Source organism: Symphodus melops, assembly GCF_947650265.1.
Source record: "Symphodus melops genome assembly, chromosome: 22".
Lineage (NCBI taxonomy): Eukaryota > Metazoa > Chordata > Actinopteri > Labriformes > Labridae > Symphodus > Symphodus melops.
Window position 1 is genome coordinate 3,581,031 of NC_136712.1, and position 27,482 is coordinate 3,608,512.

General features: G+C 44.7%; 1 protein-coding gene across 5 annotated transcripts in view; it reads right to left on the reverse strand.

Moving 5' to 3' along the window:
• The window catches only part of magi2a (membrane associated guanylate kinase, WW and PDZ domain containing 2a), a 228,380-nt gene that overhangs the window by 111,030 nt on the left and 89,868 nt on the right, over positions 1-27,482 (reverse strand). For 4 of the 5 annotated variants that reach the window (XM_079335271.1, XM_079335274.1, XM_079335273.1 and 1 more), the window contains one exon: positions 25,164-25,280. In XM_079335271.1, coding sequence (XP_079191397.1) covers positions 25,164-25,280 — 117 coding nt within the window. Of the gene's footprint in view, positions 1-25,163; positions 25,281-26,837; positions 27,307-27,482 lie in introns of those variants that run through there. The other variant, XM_079335276.1, reaches the window with a different exon arrangement.

Genomic DNA, 27,482 nt, shown 5'->3' on the forward strand with positions numbered 1-27,482 from the left:
TTTTGATTGTGTTCAAACTTTATCTGTATATTTTTAGCTGCTAGCTTGTGATATAGAGCCTCAACATGTTTGCACAAAATGCTCGTGCATGAGCGACTGCAGCGTGCTCACGCGCACCTCTTCCAAGTGTGCAAGAACCAAGGAAGTGTAGCTGTTGCTTCGGCACAGACTGGGGGCGCTCACACGAGTCGAACGAACTGGACTTCAGCAGCGAAGAATACTTGGGCACGGTACGGACTGCCTAGCGAGCTAACAGTAACAGAAAAGTAAAAGCATGGGCGAAGAAACTGACAGTAGCAGTAAGCTAAGATAGAAGCACCAGCAAGAAGCTAACAGTTAAAAAAAAAGCTAACTTGAAAGGCAAACTAATGTTAGCTGGTTTAGCTACACATCACCCACACTAGGCAGATGATTTATGTTGTGTACTATCCTGCTATTTTAACATTTGTATTGCCTGCTAAGTTGGAATATACAAAGAGCTGAAGGAATTGGCTCTAAGAGTACAAACACCAATCAATAGATCAGCCCGCGGTTGCAGAGAGGGCAGACTCGAGAAAGAACTTCTGACTACCTATTTTTGCTCCCCTGCGTTTAGAGTTTCCAATGTATTACCATCATTGTTTGTTGTGCACATACATGCGGTGTCCACACAGTTTCATTTACTTATAAATATTGGAGTAGGAAGTGCAAGCAGATGGGTTTTGGATGGTGGTTGACAGACTGTTGGCAAAGCCTCTGTGGTTTGGCAGGAGAAGTGGCTACATATCTCTGCTCTGTATCAGGGTATGATGCTCTCGCTGGCACTAACACACACGAGAAACGAGACGCCGACTTGATCAACATGTCTGCACAGGTCGCATGGACTGACACAGACAGGTAGGACCGGGCTAGAGGTCTCTCTGTGTGAAGGAGGGGACGCGCCGTGGAGAGCTCATTTCTTTCAAGCAGGCCCCGGGGAGAGGGAGAGGATGGAGGAGATTTGAGGACAGGGCCGCTCTCTCAAAGTGGAGCTCTCTGACAGAGAAACAAGGACAGCAAAAACGTGAGCTGGGCCTCTGATGTCGGCCAAACCAAGAAGTCCTTTAAGGTTTTTGAAACGCTGCATGGGGCAACAAAGTCAAGCGACTGTTTGAAGAGCAGCTGGAGGGGGTTTATGGATTATTGCAGCCAGGTTTCCTGGTCATAAGTGGACACTTCCACACTTGAAAAAAAGGTCGGGTCAATTTAAAAAAATGTATTCCAGTGGAAAAAAACACTGAAATATTAGAAATGAAGGTTGAAGTCTTGGTGCCATTTTGACTTTTCTCGAAATAAATCTAACAAATGGGATTCAGATGAACAGAGGCAGGAAAAAAAGAAAACCTTAAGGTTTCAGCATGTCTGCCTTATTGATTGTACGAACCTTTCAGAGTAGGTGTTCCAAATAGAGGAGCTATAGATAGGCTACAAATAAATGCGTTAAAAAGAACCCGAGGCTCCGTAGCACAAAAGGGTTCACAAACATGAAAAGACACGGGCTTAGTTTTGGATTTCTTGAGCAGACGTGATACAGCCAGACAGCTGTGCCAGCAATCAAGTCAAATAGCGTAGCTCTCCGTTTCATCTGCATTGTATTACATAATGACGGTTATGTAATCTCTGCTACTGTGGGGCTAGCCTGCTTTTTTTTTAATTGGAGCTTGAATTAAGAGCCATTGTGAGGATAAGTAGAATCGACTCTGCACAGAACAGGAAGCGGATTTATTGTACGGATTAAGGTGAGATGGAAAATGGAGCCTGTTGGCGGAGTTTCCGTCGAAAGGCGACAATAAGGTGACCAAGTTGACCCTTTAATCCCAGAGTTCAACATATCTATCCAAAACACCTCCGAGCCCTGTCGTTCATGTTCCTAAGCTTCTTTGTTTGAGTCCAAATCGAGTTGCTTTTGACAAGAATCTTGCCTTCTCCCAGTAACACCACTTTTATTATTATCAATAAAAAGTTGGGGAGGACACTGGACATCAAGGTCCTACCTTTTTTCTTTCCAGTACACAGGGAAACAGAATTCAAACAGAACGCAAACTTCAGAAAGAAACTGAAAGATGTATCGTCCCAGTCGAAACAAGAAACGCGTCTATTACACGTCAGGATGATGGATGAGTTTGTCTGCCAGCTGATACTATTTGGTTCTGTTCTTTTACTTGAACTCGTCCTTATATATTCAGTTTTAGAGCTGGATAATAAAACAATAAAAATAGATCCAAATACACTCCTCGGAATGTTTTTAGAAACACTTCATCGTCACAGTAAGTCTGTTCAACTTCAGCTATCCCAAATTGGAAAAGTGGAATAGATAATGGATGGATGGATGGATGGAAGCACAAGTGATTGTGAATCAGTTTGCAAATTGCAAAACGTCCAAAAAAGGGAACAGTTTTACATGTGGTGCTTAAAGACGATGGCTCTCTCCTGAAACTGCCCGACTGCTATTGGCCTTTTCGCTGCAGGTTGCATGACGTGAAACCTGCAGCCAAATCAGGTCACACAGGTAGTCCAGCTGCTTCAAGATCCACAGGTGTCTCAGCGCAGTCTCAAGAGCTTGGAGGCGGTACCATGAGACCGGCTGTTATACAAGAAGAGCTGGACTGTAGAAGAGGACAGCAGCTGGCCCGTTGGTTAAAAACAAACAGACATGGGTTGTTTCTGATCAATCTTTTTTTTTCTGTTTCTATGATTTTCTTCATTTGCTATTTCCACCTGTTTGCATTCAAACCTTCATGTACCTGAATTAATACAAGGGTGTGGGTGTGTAGGAGAGAAACACACACACACACACACGGAGAGAGACAAACGCAAGTGTGTGTGTGTTGTGTGTGTGTGTGTGTGTGTGTGTGTGTGGGGGGAGGAGGGCTCATCAAAGAACAGCAGCAGCAGATCTGAATCAAATCAGAGGAGTGGTGAAGAGCAGCATATATATTCATCATTAGCTTCTAAACACACATACACACACTTTGAACGTGATGCATGCACACACACACACACACACACGCACACACGCACACACACACACACACACACACCGTCATCGGTGAAACAAGCACTGAGGAATAATCCTCACGGACCCTCATCTTCAGTCTGTCTGCATCACTATGGCAATGGCCTCAATTCCAACTCACAGTGTGTGTGTATGTATGCATGTGTAATGTGTGTCCTATAGTCCCATCTGTGCGGAGGCTAACAGTGCCCGGGTCTACAATGTAAGAAAGCATGTTTGTCTTTAGGTTCATTGAAAATGCTTTTCATTGATATACTCCATCAGTTTTTGGGATCCAAAGTTATGCTGGAGTTCAAGGTTAAAAATCTTCATGATCAAAGGAGTCTTGGTTGGTGTCAAAGATGGAACAAATTCAGATGCCGGAGGCCTGGTGGATCGTGCGAGCCCCAACGAGTGAAGGCTTTGGTCCTCCAGGCGGTTTTGAATCCAACCTGTGGCAACTTTCTCCGCATGTCAATTCACAGATTTCTGGCTCTGTCCGGTCTAAAAAGCAAAACAAAAAAAAAAGCCTCAAAAATAAACCTACAAAATAATAAGATTTCCTGCCTAACTGGACCATGTCAGTGAGATGGGTCTTTGGATTCGAACATCACCCCCTTCTGTTCTTCAACAAATGCAAGTTGTCTCGGAGACCTTCGGGGGGCGCCAAAGATCTCCAAACCAAAGAAACCAAACACTTCCTGCAACTGGCAAATTCTATCGTCGGTGTGCAGCAGTTGCACACGCCCCTCCCTGCTGTACGTTTAAATGTGGCTGCTGCTTTGAGCCTACAAACTGGAGCGGCAGTAGCTCAGTCCGTACGGTTGGAAACTGGAGGGTCATCGGTTCAAGTCCCGATGCGGATATGGAAGTCGGTCTGGAAGCTGGAGAGACGCCAGAACCCCCAGCAGCTCAGGGGGGCCTCCTGTGGGCTGACATCTCTCCATTAATGCATGTCCACAGGCTGTGTTTGTGTATAAATATTAAAGTGTAAAAATCTGAATTTCCCCTCGGGGAGTAATAAAGTTTAAAAAAAAAAAATCAAACCAAACAAGAAATACTAACAGCACAACTATAAGACTTAACTGCTAAGTTATGCCTGCATGTTAACAGCATAAATATTGATTTGTAATGCAATCCAAAATGATGCACATCTTCAGCGTGTCTTGGAGAGATATTTGCAATTCCAATGTGATTTTCCTCCGCAGTGAAAATGCCACTCGCTGTCAAATGAATTTAGCTGGGAAATGTTTACTAAGTGCTCTGAAAGGTTGTGCGGAGCTTGATCTTAAAGCTGTGTGACACGGAGCAGACTGAGGACAGTTTCACACTGCACTCGGCTTTTATCATGCGGAACACAGATGGGACATGTGCCGGGCAAAACAAAGTGTACGTGTGTGTAAATGCATAAGGACATAACGTCAGCCAAACGTGACGATATAAGCCGAGGACTTAAACGCAGGATTTTGCATTGGCTCTATTTTTCGACACCAGAGGCTGCCGCGTGCTCAGGATGTGACGTCAGCCCCATTTTTCCGAGAAAAACCTGATGTTCTTTGGCGAGACAACGGATTTTTCTTGTTTACCCATCCAAAGCAAACAGTGCTCAACACAAACTTCCACCAATGTGGGAAATGATTTATTGTGATGTGTTTCTCTACAGTTCCCTCCTCAGCCATCTGCTCGACAGGATCCAACAGGATTTCCACGATTCGCTCGATGCATCCTTTTCGCTGAAGTCCTTGAACAACAAGTGGCCCACGCTGCTAAAAGGTTGCCAAATAAGATGTCCTGTTCCATCTGGGAGTTTATCGATTGATGCTTCTTGGGACAACACTTTGGTTTTTTTGCAGCAGGTGGTCCAGAGGGCTAATGATGCACTTTAATGAGCTTTAGGGGGATTCTGATTGCGGAGAAAAAGAAACGAGTTTATCCCGCCGCAGACCATTGCTGACATCACGTCTGTCTCCATGGCGATGTGGAAGAAAATGAGGCTGCTGGTGTCTGGAAGCAGGCGAGAGAGACGGTGATGGAGAGAGGCAGACAGAGAAAGAGAGTGTCGGAAATCCTCTCGGAGAGGCGTGAAGGAACACAGTGTCAGGAAGCTGCCGCCCCAGAATGCTAATATTAAGAGGCTCTCGATGGACAAACACACAGCGCGCATCAGCGGCGTGCTCGCTGCCACTGTGCCTCTCTCACTTCTGTCAACAGTCAAGTGAAAAACAGCCTTTGAGCACAAATGTCACAGGAGCAGGCGGTGACATTAAAGCTGATTGGGCTAAAGCGTCGGACTGCTCCAGCCGCAGAGAGCCAGCAAAGCAGCAGACGAGCGAGAGAAGGGCGGAGGGGGAAACAGATGAGTACGATAACCTCTGCTCAGCTCGGACACTCATGGCTGGAAAATGAATAAATGAATATTGAAATAAAAGATGAACTGAGATGCGTCAGTGGTTTTGTTCCGTTTTGTTTGGACCTTTCTGATGTTTTCATTTGATCAGCCTCAAACGAATTAAAGCTCCTGTGAGGAACTTTCAGTTTGATATATAAAAAGCAAAGAATACAAAATATTTATTGAAAAAAACTATACCACATCAACAAGTGAAGAAAACGGACAGAATAGAAGTTTACTTAAGTTCCAGCTCTGAGTAGGCAAAGAGCCAATCACAGATTTGGATTTTGGGGTGGCCAATCACATTTTAAAAGGGGGCCACCCCTGGACCTCCTTCTGGACCCGCCCCTGGCTGTACACCACGCAGCAGTTCTGTCTCTCTGCTGATTTTCTCCTGTTCATGTGTTAGTAATATATACTAGCAGAAAAGCTCATCCTGATTTCTTTTCACTGTCAAATGTTATCAGGCATTGTGGGAAATGTAGGATAAAAAGGACTGCCCCCCCCCCCCGCATTCTTTATCCTGATAGTCTTGTTAAGTTTTGAAGCTCATAAAGAAACATGAGCATAAATCTCAGTCTGCTTCACAGCGTTAATGATAGAAGCCTCTTCTTTTTTCAGATTTAAATAAAAGTTTAAAAAAAGTGCACACGGAATTGGAGCAGCTTTTCAGAGGTTGTTCTTTCTTCAAAACAAGCGCATTCATCCTGACAGAAAGATTCGAGCTCTGCAAGCACGTCTCAAGTGTCTTCCTTTGAAGACCGCTTCAATCATGGTGGTGAAGCAGAGACCCCGTCCTCACATACGTGCCCATATATGATGATGATTTTTGTTTTTATATGTGGGTAAGAGTTCAGAGGTCTGTCTCTTTTTTGTGGGGGGGGGGGGGGGGGGGGGGGGGGGGGGGGGTGATTTCAAGAGACGGGTTCAACCTGGATGAGTCTTCAAATCAACAGGCAACAATAAGGCATGCTCGGTGTCATGTATCCTCTGACTGCAGCACATCTCCTCCAGCTTCTCGCTCCAAATATCAGCAGGCCGCTAACCGCCTCTGGAGTACAGGAGCATTGGGTTTCCATTTCTGGGAGGGACCGTTGAATTCGACAGGTGGAGGCTGTTTAGAGCCGGTTAACCACATCGCGCTCTTTGGTTGCTCCTTCAAAGATTCCTCCGCAGGCCGTTTGGTCTTAAAACATCAACATTATTCGACTTTTGTTTCTTCTTTAAAAACAGCCGCTCCCTCGCTGCACAGTTGTTTCTCTTTGGGCGGATTTCATTTTCTATGTATGTATTTTTACGTGTGGGTGCATAAAACTTAAGCTAAACAGTTCAGCCTGTGCATGCATTTCCTATCACTTTTTGTTTCTGCTCAGGCACAATGCTCGTCCACCTAATCCAGCCCCAGCGCTCTAATTGGCTAACTGTAGCCAGTTTCTCTGCTCCGAGGAGCGTGGAGATTAGAGGGAGTGTGTGCCCGCTGCCTAAATGAGTCACGCTGTGGTTACGATGTCTCTCCGGGTGGGGGGGAGAGGTTGCACATGCCCACAGACACAAAATCAAACCAAGAGGAGTTTTTTTTTCTTTTTCCAGAATCGACAAGAAACCGAAACATGTACAGGTGTAGATCCTGAGCTTTCTGATGTTACACTCTGAAATCTGTGTATATGTGTGTGTGTGAGAGAGAGAGAGGCCAGAGTTACACACACACACACACACACACACACACACTCACCTGAGATTACCTGACTCCTGTGGCGAGGCGCCCTGCCCTCGTGTAAGCATCAATAATGAATGCGGCCTGCAGCTGAACACCTTGTTAGCCTGTTCACAATACATGCTGCACACACTACGGCTGTGTTGTTCCGCTGTAGGCAAATAATGCACTATTAAAGACGTGGATTCAACCGTGCTTCAACTAGAGTTTAAAGAAAGGATCATTTCAGCTTCATTCTGACTGAATACTGCCGACACAGCGAGACTGAGGAGCAGCACACGGAAATGTTTCACTTGAGGAATCAACGTCTTTTCTTTCACCCTGATTTCCACGAATAAATGGTTAAAAAATGACAAATAAAGTGATTTGTGATTGAAATGGTCGGCTTGCCTCAGATGATTATCTTTAAGGATAAACTTTGTTGATCCTCCAATGGGGAAAATGTGTTTATTACATCAGCTCCAAAAAGACAAAAAAAATAATAAATATAAACAGCATTAATAACAAAAAAACAGCTATGAGCAACTTTACATTTATTATATAAAGGGAGAAAAAAATACAATCAAATGAAATTAAATAATACTGGACATAAACACGATGCACTTGTGGAAAGATCAGATCACATTAAAAACACACACAGTGTGCAGCATTAATGATACTGATGATATGTAGCAGTAAAGTTCAGAGATCAGAGTTAAAGAAGAAGAAAAACAAAAAGTGTATCAGCATCTCCATTCATAAGAATGAAGAACTGGTAATGAAAATCTCCAATCATCCGTCAACTTTGTGAAATTTACAGACGCTCATCCAGAATCAGTGCGGTGCTTTTTGCAATAATACTGTGTGTGTGTGTGTGTGTGTGTGTGTGTGTGTGTGTGTGTGTGTGTGTGTCTGCAGCTAACCAACACTATGCTATACAAGCGTTGACTTAAAAAAGCTCAGACGGTTATATAAAGTCCTTTTTTGGTCGGGTTTCCTGTCTCATGAATATGTAATGAGGCGGTGGAAGCAGAGGGGCTTTGGATCCTGGTTGACAGACAAATCACTCCTGGCTGAGCTTCGGGGGTTTTGGCAGGAGAAGAGGCTTCATATCTCCGAGTACGATGCTCTCAGCGGCACAAACACACAATAGGAAGGAGGCGCGGACTTTGACCCTGCATGTCTGCGTTGGACACGTGAACTGACACGGACAGAGGAGACGAGACTCGAGGTCTCTCTGTGTGAAGGAGACGACGCGCTGAGGAGAGCTCATTTTTCTCTCAAAGCAGAGGAAGTGGATCGAGGAGAGAAAACACGAGGACGGTGAAACTCTCTCTGCTCGACCTTGTTTCCCTGTCGGGGAGCTTCAAATCGAAAGGTGACCCGAACTGTGAAAGCACACGAGACAATTCTGCTTTGGAGGTTTTTGAGACGTCAAACTGCTGCCTTTTGTAAACAGACAGAAAGGTGTTTACTGCCCAGTTAAGAAAACAAGAACCCGACTGATTGATTGGACAGAAGATGAACGGCATATCCAGTAACAATCGGAATCAGCTCATTTGATCACAGATGTCAAGATTCATTTAATTTGTCATTTCTTCCTCATGTATCTGCGTCCATGAAAAAGACGAAACGCTGTCCTCCCAGTTGTCCAAGCAGTGTGACAGAAAGAGAAAACTACAACACTGTAAACATATAGACACATAGCTGAAAATCTACTAAGGGATATCATGAGGGCTAAAATCATTCTAAAGATGTGTGCTGATACTATTGATATACTATTCTGGCTGTCACTATACCAAAGATTGAAGAAAATGATCAGCTGATGTATCTGGTTCAGATTTTTTCTCTTCCCAATCTCGGCCCCCAAAAAAATCCCCATCAATCAGACCTAAACTTGCAAGGCTATGTCTAATCATAGACTGTATTGTCAGTAAAGAAGAAACAAATGAGTAAGATGGAGTTTGAGCAGGAAAAGGATCTATTTGCATGTGTGGGGATCTACCAGGAGAGGTGCTAACCATAATCCCATTAATCAGCATAATTGGCCCATAATTGGCTCTCATCAAGTCCCCACAGATGCCATCACTCAAATCTCAATATTATTACCAGGCATCTCAAACAGTCTCTGCACAGAGAAGACAGCTCTGTCTGTCTGTCTGTCTGTCTGTCTGTCTGTCTGTCTGTCTGTCTGTCAGGGGACGCTTGTGAAATGTGCCGCACACGCCGACCTGCAAATGCGACAAATTGCAGACTGGAGTCGTGCTTTCATCCCGAGAAGCAGGCCAGGAGAAAACAACAACAACAACAACAACAAACATCTGCCCACAGATCCAAAAATAAGACAGCCACCGACAGAATTGGGCGACTTTCTTACGACACGGGTGAGTTTTAAAGTTCACCCGTGCATTTTAGATGTGTGTGGGCAGGGTGGGCTTGTTTGTCAAAAGAGCGTAATGAAAGCAGACGTGTTAAAGCCAACTCTGGTGACAGGTGTGTGTGTGTGTGTGTGTGTGTGTGTGTGTGTGTGTGTCGCCTCAGGGAACTAGCCTTTTAGTTTCTGAGCACAAACAAGGACGATCAAGCAGACACGTGGGCCACTTAAAGCGCGGCGGTGCGTTCTATCTGGGTCCAATCATCATTCGGATTTCATGATTAAAAATGACTCACGGTCACTTACGCTTTATAAAGTTAAACATCGTGACCGAGGAGGCGGGAAAAACTGGAACTATATCCTTTTAAACTTGTACAGCTGTAACACATACATGTGTGGTGTTTAATTAAAGGTGCAGCTCATCTGGTCGCTCACTTCATTCAAACCGCTGGAGTTGGAACATTCAGGGCCCGTTGCTTCTGAAAGCTTTTGATTTTGGTCGCTCTGGCAGCATTCAGTTCAACGTTTGAAGCACTCGAGTGTCCGACTGGAAGAGCAAACACGACTTCGCACTCACTTTACAAAACCAAACTTCCCCGTCCAAGGTTTACCTCATGCTCCCACACTTGGCTTCACTATACGGTTCTTACGCCGCTGCTAAAACCATTCTTGAATTCTTTTCGCTGTTTTTACTTTTTCTTGGTTCGATTTCCACGAATTACAGGAAAATACTGAGTGTTTAGTGTAATTGCAAACAGGCGGCAGTCTCTACCGAGGTAAGTGTCAGTGACGTAACTAGCCAGTGAGTGGTTGGATTAAATGTTGATGTTAGCGATGGGTTGAATGTGTCATCTGAAGCGGATGCTGAGATAAGAACTCACTGGGTTCTTTCAAGAACCACCTGAAATCTTCAGCTCCTCTTTTTAGCATCTTTCAGCTGATTGGTTTGTTGGAACTGTATCAAGTTAAAACAGCAGCACGCAGCCAGACCTTTGGTTGGAACGGCATTCGACAAGTGATTAGAGCCGTGAATGTTATTAAATTGTAATGTGAGAAAGCTCTGGTAGATTCTAACGCTGCCTTATCATATCCATTAGTGACTGGAACACTTTCTGTAAAATTAGCAGAAAGACTCAAGGCGATCATTCAGTTTGTCAGTATTAATAACTCACACCACTATATAGCATTCAGTCTGTTTTAAAGGCTTCCAGAGGGGAAAAGCTCAACACTGCCCTCTGATGGACAATCATTGTGTTCAGCAGAGTCCACGCTGTGCAGTCTGTATGAAGTACACTCCTGCTAGCGACCGGGACAGAAGTCGAGCCGTTAAGCTTTTGGTATAGACTGGTGTCGTTTTGAGTCCTAAAACCAGGAAGTGAGTTAGCATTTTAGCGCTGTGGTTCTAACCACTAAAAGTCAATGTGGATTTTGAATGGGTTTGGGTTTAGACGCCTGAAATAAGATCTGTGGTTAACACAAGATGAAGAGATGTTGATGTTTTGTTAGATGAGCTAAACTACGTTAGCTAAGACCCCACAACTTTTTCCGCGAACTTTAAACGGTGTTTGCTAATGAGTAGCGAACTGAAACTACAGTGGTTGTTGCAGACATTACACGTCATCACGCCGGGAACTCTCTCCCTAATCCGCGGTGTAGTCCGGCTGGTCGCTTGCGTCTCCAACGAGCCTTTTCCAATCGAACCACCGAGGTTTATTTACACCACAGTATACCAGCATGTCTTTCAATGAACGATTACTTCCCTATAAAAGGGAGAAGCTATTTAAAAGTGGCACCACCAAACACATCCATGCACATTTTGCCCGATTGTCTCGGCATTTAATCGTGGCATCTGTGTGTAAGCATGATCTTCTCGTCTATTGTAGCTACATTTCATATAATCTGCTGGACGTGACGTTATCTTCCATTGTCAATAGACGTTTAGAAGCAGCTAAAAATAAGCAGACTTGGTGCTTGAATGAAAAGGTTTGATGGGATTTTTTTTTTTTTGTCCGCCTGAAATCAGATCCAAACAGATCCTACTATAACCCGACACTTTTATTCATTTCTGGTTCTGGACATCCATTCGTTCCCCAGCACTACGATAAAACAACAACTGTGTCTGTCTGTGATGCCTTTTTATTTGTCCGACTGTGTTGAGTGCATCACATGTTTGTCTGGGGAGGTGCGCTGCTCTTGTCAAACAAACGAAAACACGCGCTTGCTCTTTGTCGATCAGTATAACAATCTAACCTGGAGCGAGGGAAGGCGTCTTACGGTGCACTGGAGCGAACTGCAAAACAAAGCAAACACAATCGAGGAGAGCAGATAGTAAGGGAGGGAGCTAAGGCAGAGCTGAAGCAAATAAACTGACTTGTATTTTATTTTTCTCTGGTAATCTGATCGGAAGAGGTGGACAGAGTGTGAACTTTTGTGTGCATTTTATAGAAACACGCAGCGGGGAAAACATGACACTGCAGAATCCCCCTCTCGCCGGCCTGCACGGTGATAACATGAACATTCAGCAACTGCCTGTTTTCTCTTTTAATGTGGTGCAGTGGAGAGATTGTGGAGCACGGTAGGACTACAGAAAAAGACAAAAAAAAGAAAAACCCAAGATACACACAAAAGGCCATGCGGAGATAATGTGCTGAACACGGTGAGAGACGCTGATCTAGCCTTGCTGTTCATTTGCTATCAGTGTTGAATTCTCCTCTGGCATGATGTGTTTGTAAACCGTGGAATCATTGTGAGGTGTTTGAGCTCCTTAACATGATGTGAGTGTGGATGTTAGCACCGTGGCAACAAGCATCTGGAGTTTTTCATCGCTACTCCCAGGTACGCCTGGGAAGGCAGGGTTGCCAGGTTGGAATAAAAGTACCAGGAAAAAAAATGATCACAGTGTTTCATCCATCCAATCGATCGACGTTAAAGCTCCTGTGAAGAGTATTTTTGTGGCGATGAAACAGACTGTTATCAGTGTTGATGCCTCTTTATAAAGCAAAGCAGACCATTAGTGTAAAGATAAAGGCTGTAACCACTCACCCCGGGTCTGCGTCAGACAAAGTGATGAACAGCACAAAGCCATTTTTTAAAATCCAAAAAACCCCAAACATCCAGTTAAAGACCGTTAAAGGACAGCAGGAAAACTTTTTGGACTTTTATCGATATTTACGCCTGACAAAAATCCGACGTACCGTTTCGTCCAAAGAACCAACCAACTAATGTTACAGGAGCTTTAATTACAGCAGATACTAAGAAACTAAAAACACGTCTAACTTTGCTAGATATCGATCTACAAGAGGTTCTACTGCTCCCAGTAAACGTTCAGCAATATTTATTCTTATCTTGTGTCTTTAAATAGACGCAGAAGGCAGCTATTTTTGAATCTGAATGACTTTTGTTGGCCAAGAACAATCAAATCCTTCAAATCGTACACTTCTGATCAAGAAACTCGGTAAGATCAAAGATTACTCTCGTGATGTCACTTGAGGCAGACGTGTCATGACTTTAGGAAAGCGTCCTCCAGGGCCACGTTCCCGCCATAACTCCCAGCAGAATCCCAGTACAAACTGTGTGTTTCTCCTCTCAGCTCTGCCTTAAAAACAGCTCAAAAGTCAAGCTTCAGTATTGTCAACGACGTGCTTCAAGGTCGGTCAACTTTCCGTACCCAAACTATTACTCATGCCATCAGGAATACAAACGTCATTGCGTCTTGTTCAATTTAAAGATAAGAATGACTCCCGATGACATTTGCTGCATTGCACCATAAGCTTCAGAATATAAAAAAAACCCATCAGCATCTGATATATTAGATCTGTTACAATTACAGATGTGCACTGTCATCTTTAAAAGACGCATCAGTATCGAGCTGAGCCTGAACATCAAATATGTTAAAGCAGGTTTTACTCCATCCAATTCAAAGCGTAGCATTGCCATTTTAGATAAGTGCACACATAGCCTTTCTGTTGTAAACTCATTATCTTTCAAATTGAATACTTGTAGTGTGTTGAGGTTATTTATGCTGCCTGCAAATCATCCTGTCTGTAATGATAATGACATTCAGAAAGCTTTGCCTCGTTCAGCAGGTCGCAGTTTGAGATAGCATAGCAACCTCTGCACATTCAATTCCCCATCCCACTGATATAGCAAAGATGGAATATTTCATTAGAGGCTTGGATAAACAGAGTCGGAGCTCTGATGCGTCTGTGCGAGCACGCAGCCCGAGCAGACGAAGCAGTTGTCCTGCTATTACCTAAAGCCTCGGAGAGTTTGGACTCTCCATACAGGGACCTCATTGACTAAATTATTGCTTTAATATTACAAGGACAATGATGGTCAAAGTCAACCCCAGCAGCAAGACGGGGTTTACATGTCTGTAGCCAAATTCTCAGACAACCCTACAGGCATCATTTGTGGTCAGCCCAGGTGAACACACACCTTTGTGTTGTCTGCCGTTTCCAGACTTATTTGCCTGAAGATAATAAAAAAAACCCGAGGGAGGAAGGAAGGAACAAATATTGTCCTTAAAAAATAAAGGAAAGGCTGCCAGACAGAACTGGAAAGCATGACTTAATTGCGAATGATTCTTAATCTAGGCCTCGAAAAATGATGTGTGAACACAAAAATGAGCGCTCAATTTGCTTTAGAAAAACCTTTCCTCTTTTTTTCTTCTTCTGGATTTTACTGTTGCCCGTTTTTTTTTCCCCCCTCCTCAGTCTCTTCCTTTTTTCTTGGCTTTAGCATCCAAGAGGAGCCAATTACTCATCCAGCCCCAGTAATTAGCATGAGGGATGGTGAAGCTTAATGCTGCTAAGACAGGAGAATTGTCACAGTGAAACTGTCTCTAATGAGACGGACCCTGGGGATTTTCTTCTTCCGTCTCCTGCCGCTCTGACTGCTCCAGTCTCCGCGATGAATGGCGCTAATCGCTACAACGGAAACTGTGTTCGTTTCAAGGCCGGTGTACAACAGAAGGGCGGAAAGGAAGTGAAGAGAATTTTCCATTGGAAAGAGGCGTTTGCAAATACGAGAAAAATATTCAAAATACTTCCCGACACTTCTGGGCAGCAATGCAAGCTGCAGGTGAACGTCGTAACGTTATCGACCTGTGAAGCTATTACCAAACAATGTAACCAACTTTTTATTCTAATTTATTCCCATTTTTCAAGGTTGGTATTCAAACATTACAGTTAAACAAGCAACAACGGTCAACAGTAAAGTCTGGAAAAATTCCAGTAACTTATTATTGATGCTTATTTAAAAAGTGATATAAATGTTGATTTCTGCAGATATAACCTAATCACATTTCATGATCTACAGAGATCATTTAAATTCTTCAAAAGCAATTTGGTCCAAAGGTTACAAGAAAACCAAATGACAGCCAGTGGAGCTGTCGATGTTTTAGCATTTATGATTGTTCTGCTACGACTACAAGCGAACCTTTTGAAACTCTTACGTTGACGAACCTTTGGGGCTAAGAAACAAAACAAAGGACAGCAGACTGGGCTGTTTACCTTGCAGATTTATTTCTATAGATTTATGATCTGTTAGTCGAGTTTTCCCTCCCAGTTCTGACCTTGACACAAGATTAAGATGTTAACAGTAGTTAAAATCAGAGTAATGTCTTCCTCTGGTCATAATTTATGATATTACAGCTGAATACAGAATAACAGATTTCCTGGCTGAGTGTTTGTGAGCGGGCAGCAGCACTAAAGGAGGATGTATTGGGCTCAGGGTTGGCCAAAGAAATGGCCTTTAAGTCACAAAGGCTCTGGCCATGAATATTAAGGCTGGAGGTCTGCATGTCCCCGAGCTGCTCTGTGGACCAAATCAAACACACCTCCCTGTCGTCGGTCTGTAACAGCCTGATCCACCAGTCAGGCAGCGATGGAAGGAGGCTGACAGGATACTTAAAATGTCACAGATACTTCTGTTTGTATGATATGAGCGTTTAAACCAACAGGACTGAACATTTGTCATCTTACTCAGAACCAAGAAAAGCTAATCATTATGTGCGTCTGCCACAGCACCCAGTTTAACTGACGGTAGCCCATGGAAGCAATCGGCCAATTTTAATTGAAAGCATAGCAACCATGACATATTTAATCTGGGGGTTGCTAGCTTGACCGTGCAGCTTTAGCTTCAGTCTTTGAGCAGGCTATCTTTTTCACACATTCAACACTTCAGTATTTTAACACAGAATCAGTACGTCATAAAATGTATTTTTCAAAGAATTAAGCTAATAAAAGATTTAAAGGTCAACAGAGGAAATCTTTTTTTAACCATCTTATGAAGCTAACGTAAACCAACTTAGCTTCTTTAGTTTCAGCCTTACCGTTAGCTTGCGGCCATATTTCCACAGCTCACAGAGAGATTTCCCAGACAGTGGACAACAATCAAAGTGACTTGAAATTCTCTTCCTACTTAAAAAAAAACAAAAAAAAAACATGGGTTGGTCATTTCGGCTGTCAAGTTTATTAACGCCTGAACCAAATCAATCAATGTAGCAGCAACCTCCGTCAGCATGATGGGTCAGTTGCTAGCAGAGGTGATGCAATTAGCAAGTCTGTTTAGCCAGACTCATCAAGGACAACAAAGGAGGCCATGCACAACAAAGAAGCATACAAATATATTATTCCCCGGGGGAGTTGGGGAAGGAAATTATTTTGTAGAATCTGAAGGACAAGTGCTTGTGTGCCTCATGGGTCGTACCACCATTTCAGTCTGCAGAAGAAGTAAAGTGTCCACTTTGCGTACGACTTCCGAACGGGCAGCACACTAAAAACTAAAAAGATGAACCATCTGAAAGCGACACTTAGAAAGCAGGCATCTACCGGATTGCAAGAATGTGAAAGAAGCGATGACTGCAGCTGCCTAGACGTTATTCAAAGCAATAATAATAACAATGAAATACCATCCACTATAGCTGTTGAACAGCTGAGTGCTAACACAGAGAGTCTCTGAGCTTTGGGTATCGAGAGCTGCTTCATTTGTTTTGAGAGGTTTAATGACTTTAATTCAGCGATATAATGCATGTAGCTTTTGGCCGCCTTCGCCTACATTTAAAATGTAGAAGAAAAAAAAAGGGGCTATTCATTGGATGCTTCTTTTGTCAACGTCTAAATGAAACAAGGACATGCATTCATTTCTTTAAACTTGTTAGAGCTTGGGGTACAAGACAGCTAAACAGTTAGCTTCTTTGTACTCATGGCTGTTACCTGATCTCTGCAATAAGGCAAATATTTCCCTGCCACTTAAAGCAGCATTTATATATATTAAAAAAAAATAAAAAGATCTAAATGGCTCACTGCAGTTGTCTTTTTCGTGAATCATCGCTCTTAATGTTTCAGGCCTTTCAAGTTGCTTCTGATATCCACACTAAATTCTGCGGGGACAAAAAAAAAAAAGGAGGATAAAAGTCGTCGGTGAAGTAAGGGCTGAGTTTGAAATGATGGCCCAACGTTTGCAGTTCAATTTACCTTTCCGGAGATAAGGGCAGCACATCGTGGGCTGGATGCTGAACTACGGTGTGTCTACTGCTGCTCTCTGCACCATACAACAAAAATGGATACCAGGCATTTAGAGGAGAGATAAGGCGAGAGAGAGTACAGTTTGGGAAAACACTGAGGGCGAGGGTTGAAAACACAACACTGGAAGGGCGTTTAATGAAAAGGGAGTTTTCAGCTGAGTTTTTTTTTGGTTCTTTTTGGTCGAAAAGGATGGAGGTAATAACTGTAGTCGACCCACAGGAGAGAGGGGCGATCAAGTGTCCCCAATGTCCACCAATTATCCTTCGAGAGAACTTGATAGTACGAGAGTTTGTTTGAATCTTTACAGTTGCACGTTGCTTTCGGACACTTACAGACCACACCAGGAGAAATGTCCCACCTCTGATTGACCTGAGCTGATTTCTTCTTTTTTCCCCTCTCTGTACTCGGAGCTCAGTGGTGAATAAGACACACTCAGACTTCTCTTTGCCGACACAATTAGGTGAGTCAAAGTCCATTCCTCGCTCTCGTACCCACCGGTTTTGATTTCAAACTTAAAGGAGCTGTCATTTTCTATCGCCGCCGCCCTTGTGGATTTATTCCTGGAAGAGTCGTCGGGCTGTCACACGTCATGGAAGCAAGAAGGTGAAGAAGAGTTCCACTGAGACGCCGCTGCTTAGCTGTCAGTGCTTTTAGATCTTATTCAAAACAATGAAGGGTTACTCACTCTATAGTTTTGTATCCTGCGTGAGGAAAGGGCCTCCAGGTTGGTCCACACGTCCCAATGTTTTACACAGATACTTGTTTCAAATATTGGGATACTTGAATTTTCATTTTTGAGCACTTTTTGAATGATTACTTTTAATGACACCACCGATGAGCAAGCAGTCTGCAACAAAGCTGGAAGTTCTTCAAACAGATTTCGTCGGCTACATTTGTCACGAAAGTAAAACTTGTTTCTGACAGTAGAAAACCAGATGAATCAATCGATTTGATTTCTATACATCAAATTACCGTAAAGGACCCAACGTAACCCACCAATGAGCAACAGTGTGCTACTTTATCAAGACTTAAGCAGGACCACACTGATTGGTGGACAGCCATCTGCCTCTTTTCCTTTGAGCATTATATCAAGGACGACGCAGGTTGTTCTCATGACAACTTTATCAAGGGGACCACAGGAGGCCCGACTCATTACTCTGTCTGTCTCACAACATTACTGTAAAGAGAGGGGCGGGTGGCAGGTGGAATTTGGAGCAGTGTCTGTGTGTGATGAAAGCCAATTAGGGAGCACATTTCACAGACATCTTCAGGCTGCGCGCGCCAAACTGTGTCAAGCTCGCCAACCGGTGCATCTACATCTGTGTCCCTCCCTGCCAGTCAATCCCTGACACATCCCATCACCTCAGACCACCACACACACACATACACACTCAAACACCCACAACCAAGATGTGTTGCAGGTGTCCGCCTTTTTTTTTTAAAAATTTTATCCCAGACTTCTCTAATCCTGCTGTCTCTATTTGCAGAAATATGACGGAGGGGGGGGAACGGAGAGGTGGAGGATAGGAAAAAGAAAACGGCATGAGAGTTTAAGTCGCCGAGCCCTTTGACGCAGATTGGGGGGGGGGGGGGAGTGGAAATTGTTGCCATGGAAACCCACTCTGCCTCCAATTCAATGAGTCAATGAGGGGAGAAAATAAAGAGAACACAGAGTAAATGGGGAGATGAGAGGAGGTGAGCTGAGGGAAGCGTATCTGGCTGATTAGCTCCACCCCTTTTTTTTTTTTTTTTCCCCGAGAAGGAGACACACAAGCAGTGTGTGATCTGTTCTTCCTCCTTCAACAACACAACAAAACTATCAACTGTAATTAATCACCGCAATCTAAGAAGCCCCCGACCTGCTTATCATCTATCTGTAAGCTGGGGCCCCATGTCGGAGCTCCACCGTGAGGCCCCCCCCCCCCCGCGTCTTTGAAGCTCACACTTGTAGTATTTATTGTCTTTTTAACAGGGATCCTAAATAATGAATGACAGGGCATCGGGGAGCTGTTAGTCTTTTTTATTGCCTTGATTATTACTGTCATCCATCAGACTTAAGGCTATTCAACAGAAACACAGACCTGTGACAAACTATGGGAGGGAAGAAGGGACAGTTTCAGGTATTCGCTCCCAGGGATTTCATTTTAGACTTTTCGGCCGAGCGTCACATCGTGCAGAACAGAACAGAACGCACTCAGTCAGGTATTTCGTTTCTAACATGTGAATGCACATACAAAAAAAAAAAAAAAAAAGGAGATTTTGCAGTGAGAGCTGATGAAACAAAAGCAGGAGCAAAGATAGGGACGGTGCAGCAGAGCAGAGAGATACGAGGTGCGAGGCAGACTGACGATCGTATTGCCTGCTTTGCCGCAAGACTCCAACATGATCAAACCAACAACTGCGTGCAGACAGATGGACGAGCTGCCTCGCTCTCATTAGTAAACACCATCAGTATCGTGCACACTTGCCCCGGCCATTAACCAAAACTCAATGCCCCCCCGCGGGCATCAAACTACCCATTAACTCCCACACTCAACCACCACTTCCTGCTGTTAAAGCATACGTTGTTTGTGCATGCGTGTCAAGGCTAAAGCACAACAAATACACACGTGGATAAATGTGGACGAGATCAGAGTCACGCAGGGCAACAAAGCAGGAAAACAGACACGCACTCGCGCACTTTAAAGACAGATGTGGGAACATCCAATGACACCGCTCATAAACTTTAAAGCTCCATTAGCTGATGTTCACTGGAAGCTTCCGTTTAAAGCTCTCTATTCTGTTATCAAACCACTTTGCTCCTTTTAACGTGGCAGCCATGCTGTTTTATACGAGAGCCAAAAGCATCATGGTGTGAATGGTTGCCGTTTATGCTTGGGCAATACACTGATAGAGCGTTGGCAGCCCGTAAAGATGCTGCCGTATGGTTGATGTTCAGAGCTGCATTAGACCGTTCGTCTCTTTGCATTTCATTTCTATCGACGTGCTGACATGAACGGCTTCACTGCACATCTTATTATGGACGACTCCATTCATACCACTTATATCAAGCAGTCCCCATCATTCCTTTTAGATTTTTATGAATCATGGCCTATGAGTCAGTCAAGCTTTGTGTGAAATGACTCATTCATCTTTAGTTCATTAAAATAGTTGAGTACATGTATTTCTAACCTCTGGGTCAGGGAAACACAATGGGTGTTCAGTATGAATATACAACACAAGCTTCCAGATGAATGTCATTGTACACTGACTTGAGTTGAGGGTCTGAGGACCCACACTTCCTGTTACCAGTTCAAGTTGGACATAAAGAGCAAAGCTGAGGCGATTGGACCATGAAGAAGACTTTGGCAGAGAAGAGAAAAAGAAGAGTGACCACAAGAAGAGGCCCGAGACTACCACCTGACGTCCCTGACGCCCAGCCGCCACCAGCGGACTGTGTCCGAACCGCCGCCGTCCTCGTTCACGCACGGCCAGCTCCGACCTTCACCTCAGCGGCGAGGAAGTGTGGAACAGGAAGTCGAGGAATACAAAAGGAGGAATCCTTCCTGCATCCCATTCTCTTTAGTAACATAACAATGAGGAAGATCTTTTCCTGCTCCTTTAATAAGATAACATTTGTTATGATCTGGCGCTATGGAAATATAAAATTGATTGATTGAAGACCCTTACAGAAAATTACTTTGGAGTCACATGATCAAAAAAAATGTTTAACCAATGCTGCTTTAAATCTGAAGGGCTCATTCATTAAATGTGATGAAGCTAATCTTTAGCATGCTTTGAACCTGACATGTTTTTCTAACTGCAGGAATCTTTGAAGGAATGAGCCACTAATCAGTCCATTTAGCTAATGGGTCCAGGTGGAGCCCAGTGTAGGCGAGAGATGGGGGAAAGCCTCAGCAGTCATTGGTTGAGTACAGAGACACACAACCACTCACAGCTCCACTAACTCAGAGTCGCTCATGAACCTGACAGTCTGTCTGTCTTTGGTCTGTTGGAGGAAAACCTTCACGCAGAGAACCGTACCTTTAACATCTACGACAAAAGAAAAGACTGAGCACCAAAAAAGGTCCCCCTGGTTGTGACAGGCTTCTGACTGCAGCTGTGTGAATTGTCAGGGAAAATGTAAGTGAGACACTCGTTTCACCTTTTTACCTGCGCTTCACCCTCTTAATCATGAGCTCCATCATTCACACACCGAGGCACACGCCACACACACACACACAGCTCCTGGCTAAGTGCTTTACTGTGTCGTGGGAGAGCTCAGAACAATGTGAAGACGTGTGTGTGTGTGTGTGTGTGTGTGTGTGTGTGTGTGTGTGTGTGTGTGTGTGGGGGATGAACAACCAGAATGAAAGAAAAAGAGAAGGGCCACCAATCACAACCAACCTAAAACAAGAGGAATACAACATTTAAACCTGATGACCTCATGGGTTAGGGTTATCAGGAAGGAAGACCTTTGATGTACTGGTTCATATGCATTATATAACTTGATGAACTGTGAAGTTAATTTGCTTTAAATCTGACACGAAATGAAAACGTGCTAAACCCTCAGATATAAGATCATTAAAATATTTCTCTTAAGGCTATAAAGACTCCCAATGAAAGCACTGCCTATAAATAAGTATGCTTTAAACTGTGTGAAAGTCAATTCATAAAAATCTATATACCTAATTGCCGACATTTTCCATTTTCAATTTTACCTAAATAATTCAACCGTGCTCAATCTGTATAGCCCAGTTAGGCATAAAGACTCACCTCCACCCCTCATTCCTTCTCCGCTCTCTATCTCCCCCATCAAATCTGTGTGGATTACCAGACGATAGGCCTGATTTCACATGGGCTCAGGCTATTAACGCTCTGACCTTGGATTTCAACCAGGCAATTTGTCTAAGAGCTGGCACGGCCTTAGCTGCCCCGGCCGACTCCATCCCAGATCCTCCATTGGTATGTGTGGCAGCGAGTCTGCGACTGTCTGCCCGTCAGCCTCCATCTCGCCTGAAAGATGTCTCTCCTCTACCTCTCAAAGGCGAGGTTTAAATTGCTGTGATGAACCACTCCAGGATCTATAACTTTGAGTTCTACTTGACCCTGACGGCTCACGTTTTGATTCATCACTTAAAGACCTCATCAGACATCCGTTTGCGAGTGCTCTTCTTCTTCTTTTTGCGCCCAGATTTGTCCATGTGTGACTCTTTTAACACGCGGTATTAACATATGATCTTCATCTGAACGCAGCACTCGGATAATGGCTGATCTGATTTTTAGTGAGATAACCTTTGGACAGGTTGGGTAGGCAATCACACCTGGATGAGATCTTAAATCAAAGTTCAGAGCCTGATAGTCTCCACATGTGGTCGCTTTCACGTACGCGGCGCTCCCTTTGGAAAGTCTTTCGGTTGTCCTCTCTCTCCGGCATTTACCCACTCAGAGACTGACGCTGCCACCTCCATCATTGTGCCATTAGCTTAGCCACCACAGGCTAACAGTTAGAGAGAAAGAAACTGAGCCTCAGTGACAGACAGAAAATCTGAACAAATGTAAAGACTCACTACTTAGAAAACTAAGGGGGGGATATCTTTCCTTTCAGCCTCAAAAATCCGATATTTGGATTTTCTAATCTTAACCTATGAAATGAAAGAGCTCCAAGGCTCTAGTTTATTGTTTCAGTCAGTGTCCGCTTGGTTTCACTCCACCTAATCAGGTGTATACCTGCCATTCTATCCAGCTATCACACCACCAGTTTGTCCCTGAGCTTAATGTCAAGTTACCTTCATTATTGGACCTTTCATTTGGAGCGGCCGGGTCAAAGTGGATGCACACGTCTGTTAGATAATCCATCAAGCAAAAAGAAGAAAGTGGTTTGAACGCGGGGTTTGACTGAATACTGTGTTTCTGTACCCAACATGCATGGGTCCATTCATGAGTTCATTATACAAACAGCCCAGCCCAGTCATGACTGTGAGCAGCACTGGGGCCCATTGTTGCTGCTTCGCTAATGCACAAATTAACCTCCCTTTACGCTCTCTTTCAGTGCAATGGTTTATCTGAAGTCCGTTTCCCCACATCATTATCATAGCCTGTGTCCTCCCATCATGTCTCCCCTCCTGTCCCTCCATCTCCCTTTTGTGCTCCTCTTCTTCTGTTTGTTCGCCCATTTGTTCCAGCTCTTTACTGTTTCACCTCTCCCTCTATCTCCAATGCCTCACCGGCTAGCGGCCTGGTGAGTGGTTATCAGAGAAAATGATGTTCCTGTTGCAAACAAATAGCTGCTGTTGTATTCTGTGCAGGGAGGCAGGCTGAAAAGGAACAGGGGGGTGGGGAGGGGGGGGGGGCTCCAGTAAAAATCTGCCTGCTCCTGGCCATGAAGAAAGCACCTCCCATTAAGGATTCAGGGGAGAGTTGGCCACCAGACAGCTGGGCCTAATGGCAAAGCGAGGCTAATGCAGCGCTAACACACAAACACTACGCAACAGATAAGAGCGAGGGAACACAGAAACACCTTTAAAATCACAGCTCATTGACCGGAGGGGATGTTCAGCAGACACATGGCAAATTGGAATCAGGAGAACATGGATTTTACATCAGAAAATCAAAGTTTACTGAAAGTTCCCCCCCCCCCCCCCACACCCACCCAATAAAGGCCACACAAGCACAAGAACACACACACACACACACACACACACACACACACACACACACAGAGCTTTAAGACCCCAATAACTTTGAGTGTTGAGTTTCAGAACCAAGTATCCACCTTCTGAATCTTATCTTTGATTGTGAACATCGCACTTACTCGTTTAGCTGCGTCTCTCTCTCTTGTGATGCAATAAATGTTGCTAACAGAGGCCTGCAGTCAGCACTTCAATTTAAAGAATCGAAGCAACACTTCAGCGGCTACCTGATGAGCACGACAAACAGAGCCAACAGCAACAAAGGGCAGGAAGGTATCTCATTATGTACAGGCCTCAGCCGTAACTGTACACAAATCACAATCAAGGCGACGGGTCAGGTTGACCTTTATGGAAGGTCACTGACCCCCCCCCGTGCCCCCATTTACTGTGCTCATGTGTGTCGTCTTACTGCTCTCAGGTCAAGTCTATAGACTGTGTATTAAGACAGGCGGGGGAAAAAAAGCTGCACAGGAGTGAAGCCAAAATATGTGGCGCTCCCCCTGCTGACCGGCAGCAGAATAGGGAATAAAACCTGCCTTCTCCATGTTAACAGATGGGTCGAATCTTTGGTGCTTTATTGGTAAGTTAGGGGTGAGACGTGGATTTGGCAGCTACCTTCCACTCATGTCTTGGTTCCAAATTACACCCTCAGTGCAATATGTCCAAACTTGTTCTTTTGGCTTCACTTTAGCACAATCGAAGGAGACACAGACACTCTGTCCATTTTTATATACAGTCAACAGTCACAACATATTGCAACTTCTCCTTGCAGCAGAAGAAGGCAACCGGTACTCATCTGCTGGGTAACTTGATCTCAGGTTGGCTGTGCTTCCATGAGTTTGTGGTAAACTGTGACTGAAGATTTAGTAAATTACGTAATAGCTCGTTGAGCTTTCAGACATATCTGACAGAACTTATCAGCAGAGTGAGTCCGCACGGGGCAGCTGTTCAAACTCCACATCGACATGAGTCAAGATTTCTCATCCAGATGAGTAAACGACTTGGCCTCGAGTCATGGTTGATTTGTCAACTTAAGAGAGATGATGCTTTTACAAAAATGAACCGTGTCAGCCAAAAATAAAAGCATAATGTTTCTAAGTTTGATTTTGACCTGAAAGGACAAATAAGAGATTCATATAGGACCCGACAATAAAAGTGATTTTTCAAACGGTGGTCCACAAAGCCAAACTGTTGATGTTAAAGGTGTAGAGAAGCAATTTACTGAGTTGCATTTTGGGGAATGTAGTGCCTAATGTTATTGGAGCATGGACCATGCAAGCATCGTCTCCTTTAGATTTGACAGTTTATTCCAAGTCTGAGAGTCATCTATCTAACTCCATTTCTTTGTCAAAATCAACACAAACACATCCCGACACGGTCAACCTGAAGTCTTCTGGGACCCCGGAGAGTCCGGGCCCGACTCAAATGTGAGTGCTTAAAGCAGAGGTGACACAGAGGTGTACTTGGAGGGAAGGCACAGTAGAGAAAACTCACAGGGGACGGTGCGGAGGTAGAGGTTGTCCCGGATGATCTGCTGCAGCTCGTGGTCCACCGAGCCTTTCTGGAAGCGCAGGTTGAGGTAGTGGCGCAGGTCCTTGTCTATCACGCCCCCTGGAGGAAAAAGAGGGACAGGAGTGAGCAATCAGAGTCAGACCTCCTCCATCACATCAATCACTCTGACAGGAAAGGCTGTGTAAAGACGGAAAGAAATTGCCCAGGGGGGGGGGGGGGGGGGACAAGTCAGGCCTTGTTTTGAAATGTGGCAGGCTGGATGTGTTTGTGAATTACGAAGAAAAAAATAAAAAATTGCCTGACTCACTGTGTTTGTTTTCGCAATTACCAAACTTCTGAGAAAACACTGCAGCGACAAATGACCCAGAAATCACTAAAGAACACAGCAAAATATTTGAATTCGCTAAATCGGCACGAGCAAACACAGCCGAGGCTAATGAACACACTCTGCCCTCTGTAGGACTCAGCACCTGTCAAGCGCGGCCACGGATTGGTGGAGGTGTTAATTGGAGCGGCGGCCGAACACATGTGGAGAAATGTCTACATATAAATCACCCGTTGACTCTCCCTGGGGGCCAACTCCCCCCCCCCACCACCACCACCGCCGCCCTTACATCACATCTCTCCAGTCGTCCCAGTACTGTGGATGGACTCCCACTTTAGAAACCAGTAAATCTCACTTGTTCAGCAGGACAGAGGTTTAAAAAAAAAAAAAAAAAAAAAACTGATGGAGGACGCGACAGAGAAATGGAGGTAGGGGATGGAAAGGCAAGGGCAAATCCCGTGGGGGAGGAAGAAATGGGAGGAGCGGGCTAAAACAAGCATCAACTCCAGTTTTCCAGCCCCCCCCCCAACAAATACTCCATCTATCTACTCTGCCACACATTTCAAATGGAGGCAGGATAAGACGAATGAGAGGATGAAGAAGAGGAGGAGGAGGTGAAGGAGAAGGGGGGGGCGGCAGTCGTCTGACGTTACTTAAGGGATTCCTCATGCTGCCGCTTCTTTAACCAACGCGCTCGTCATGACCGTGTGCATGGGGGAGCAGCGGAGAAGACATCATTCGTCTAACCTTCAACATCCTCTTTTTTAAAGCAGCAACTTGGCCCCGTGCCAAATTGCATTAAGCAATCCCCCCCCCCCCCTTCTTCCTCTATTCCCCCACCACCACCACCGTGTGATCCCGAGGCAGTGACATCCAGGCATGATACGCCAAAGACCACACATGTCAGCAGCGACACACATGTGCAGGAAGATGCATGGACACGAGGTTGTCAGGAACATAATGAGCAGCACCGTTAATTCACTAATAACCCAGTTCGGAAGTTTTATGCCATATCTAGGAATCTATTATTTAAATGGTTGTGGGTTGTTGTTTTTTTTCTTTTTTTTCCTGTCACACACGTACAAACACACACATCCATCAGAGCTGAACTAATTCACCGAGCGCTGCGTTGTAATCGTGCAAACCTGAATTACAGAGACCGGCTCCGTCTGCGTCCCCTGTCAGAGACGTGGAGCGGCACGAGCAGCCAATTTACATTTGCATGAGAAAAGATGGAAAGCCAATGCATGTGCATACTGAAAAGGTGAGCAGACTTGAGAATCTCACACACACACACACACATGCACATAAATTAACCCTCTCAATGGCACCTCTTGTGCAGGCAGTGGTCGTGCAGCCGGTATAGTGTCAGAGTCCTTTTCTTTCTCTCCACAGGTTTTTTTTTATGATGCAAATGAAAAAATAATCTCCGCAGGAGGAAAATCTTGAGCTGGATCTTTCCCGGGGGAGAATTCCACGCTCCGGTCCTGATCCGTACTGTCCCTCAGGTCCCCAACTCTGTCAGCAAGTCCGGGTTCTGAATCAGCTCTCCTTAAGACTCCACGGAGGAGAGATGAAACAGGAGAGCGCAGGAGAAATGAGTGACTGAGACACAGGGAGGCAAGAAGGAGGGAGTGTGTGTGTGTTTGTGTGTGCAAGAGAGAGCGAGAGAGAGAGAGAGAGAGAGAGAGAGCGGGAAAAGAGGAAAGGGGAAGAAGGGGAGAAGTGTGTGTGCAAGAGAGGGAGAGCGAGCGAGCGAACGGCAGAGCCAGCGTTGGAGCGCGGCTCAGGCAGCAGGGACCAAAAGCACTGAGATCCCTTTTTTCCTATTGGATCCCTCCAGATTCTCAGGTGTAACTGTGCCCCCTATCTGCAGCAGAGTGCACTGCATCTGTTTAATATGACTGCGAGATTAAAAGCCATCCCCGCCGTCACGTTACAAGACCCCCCCCCTCCCCTCATCGGCTTAAAACTGG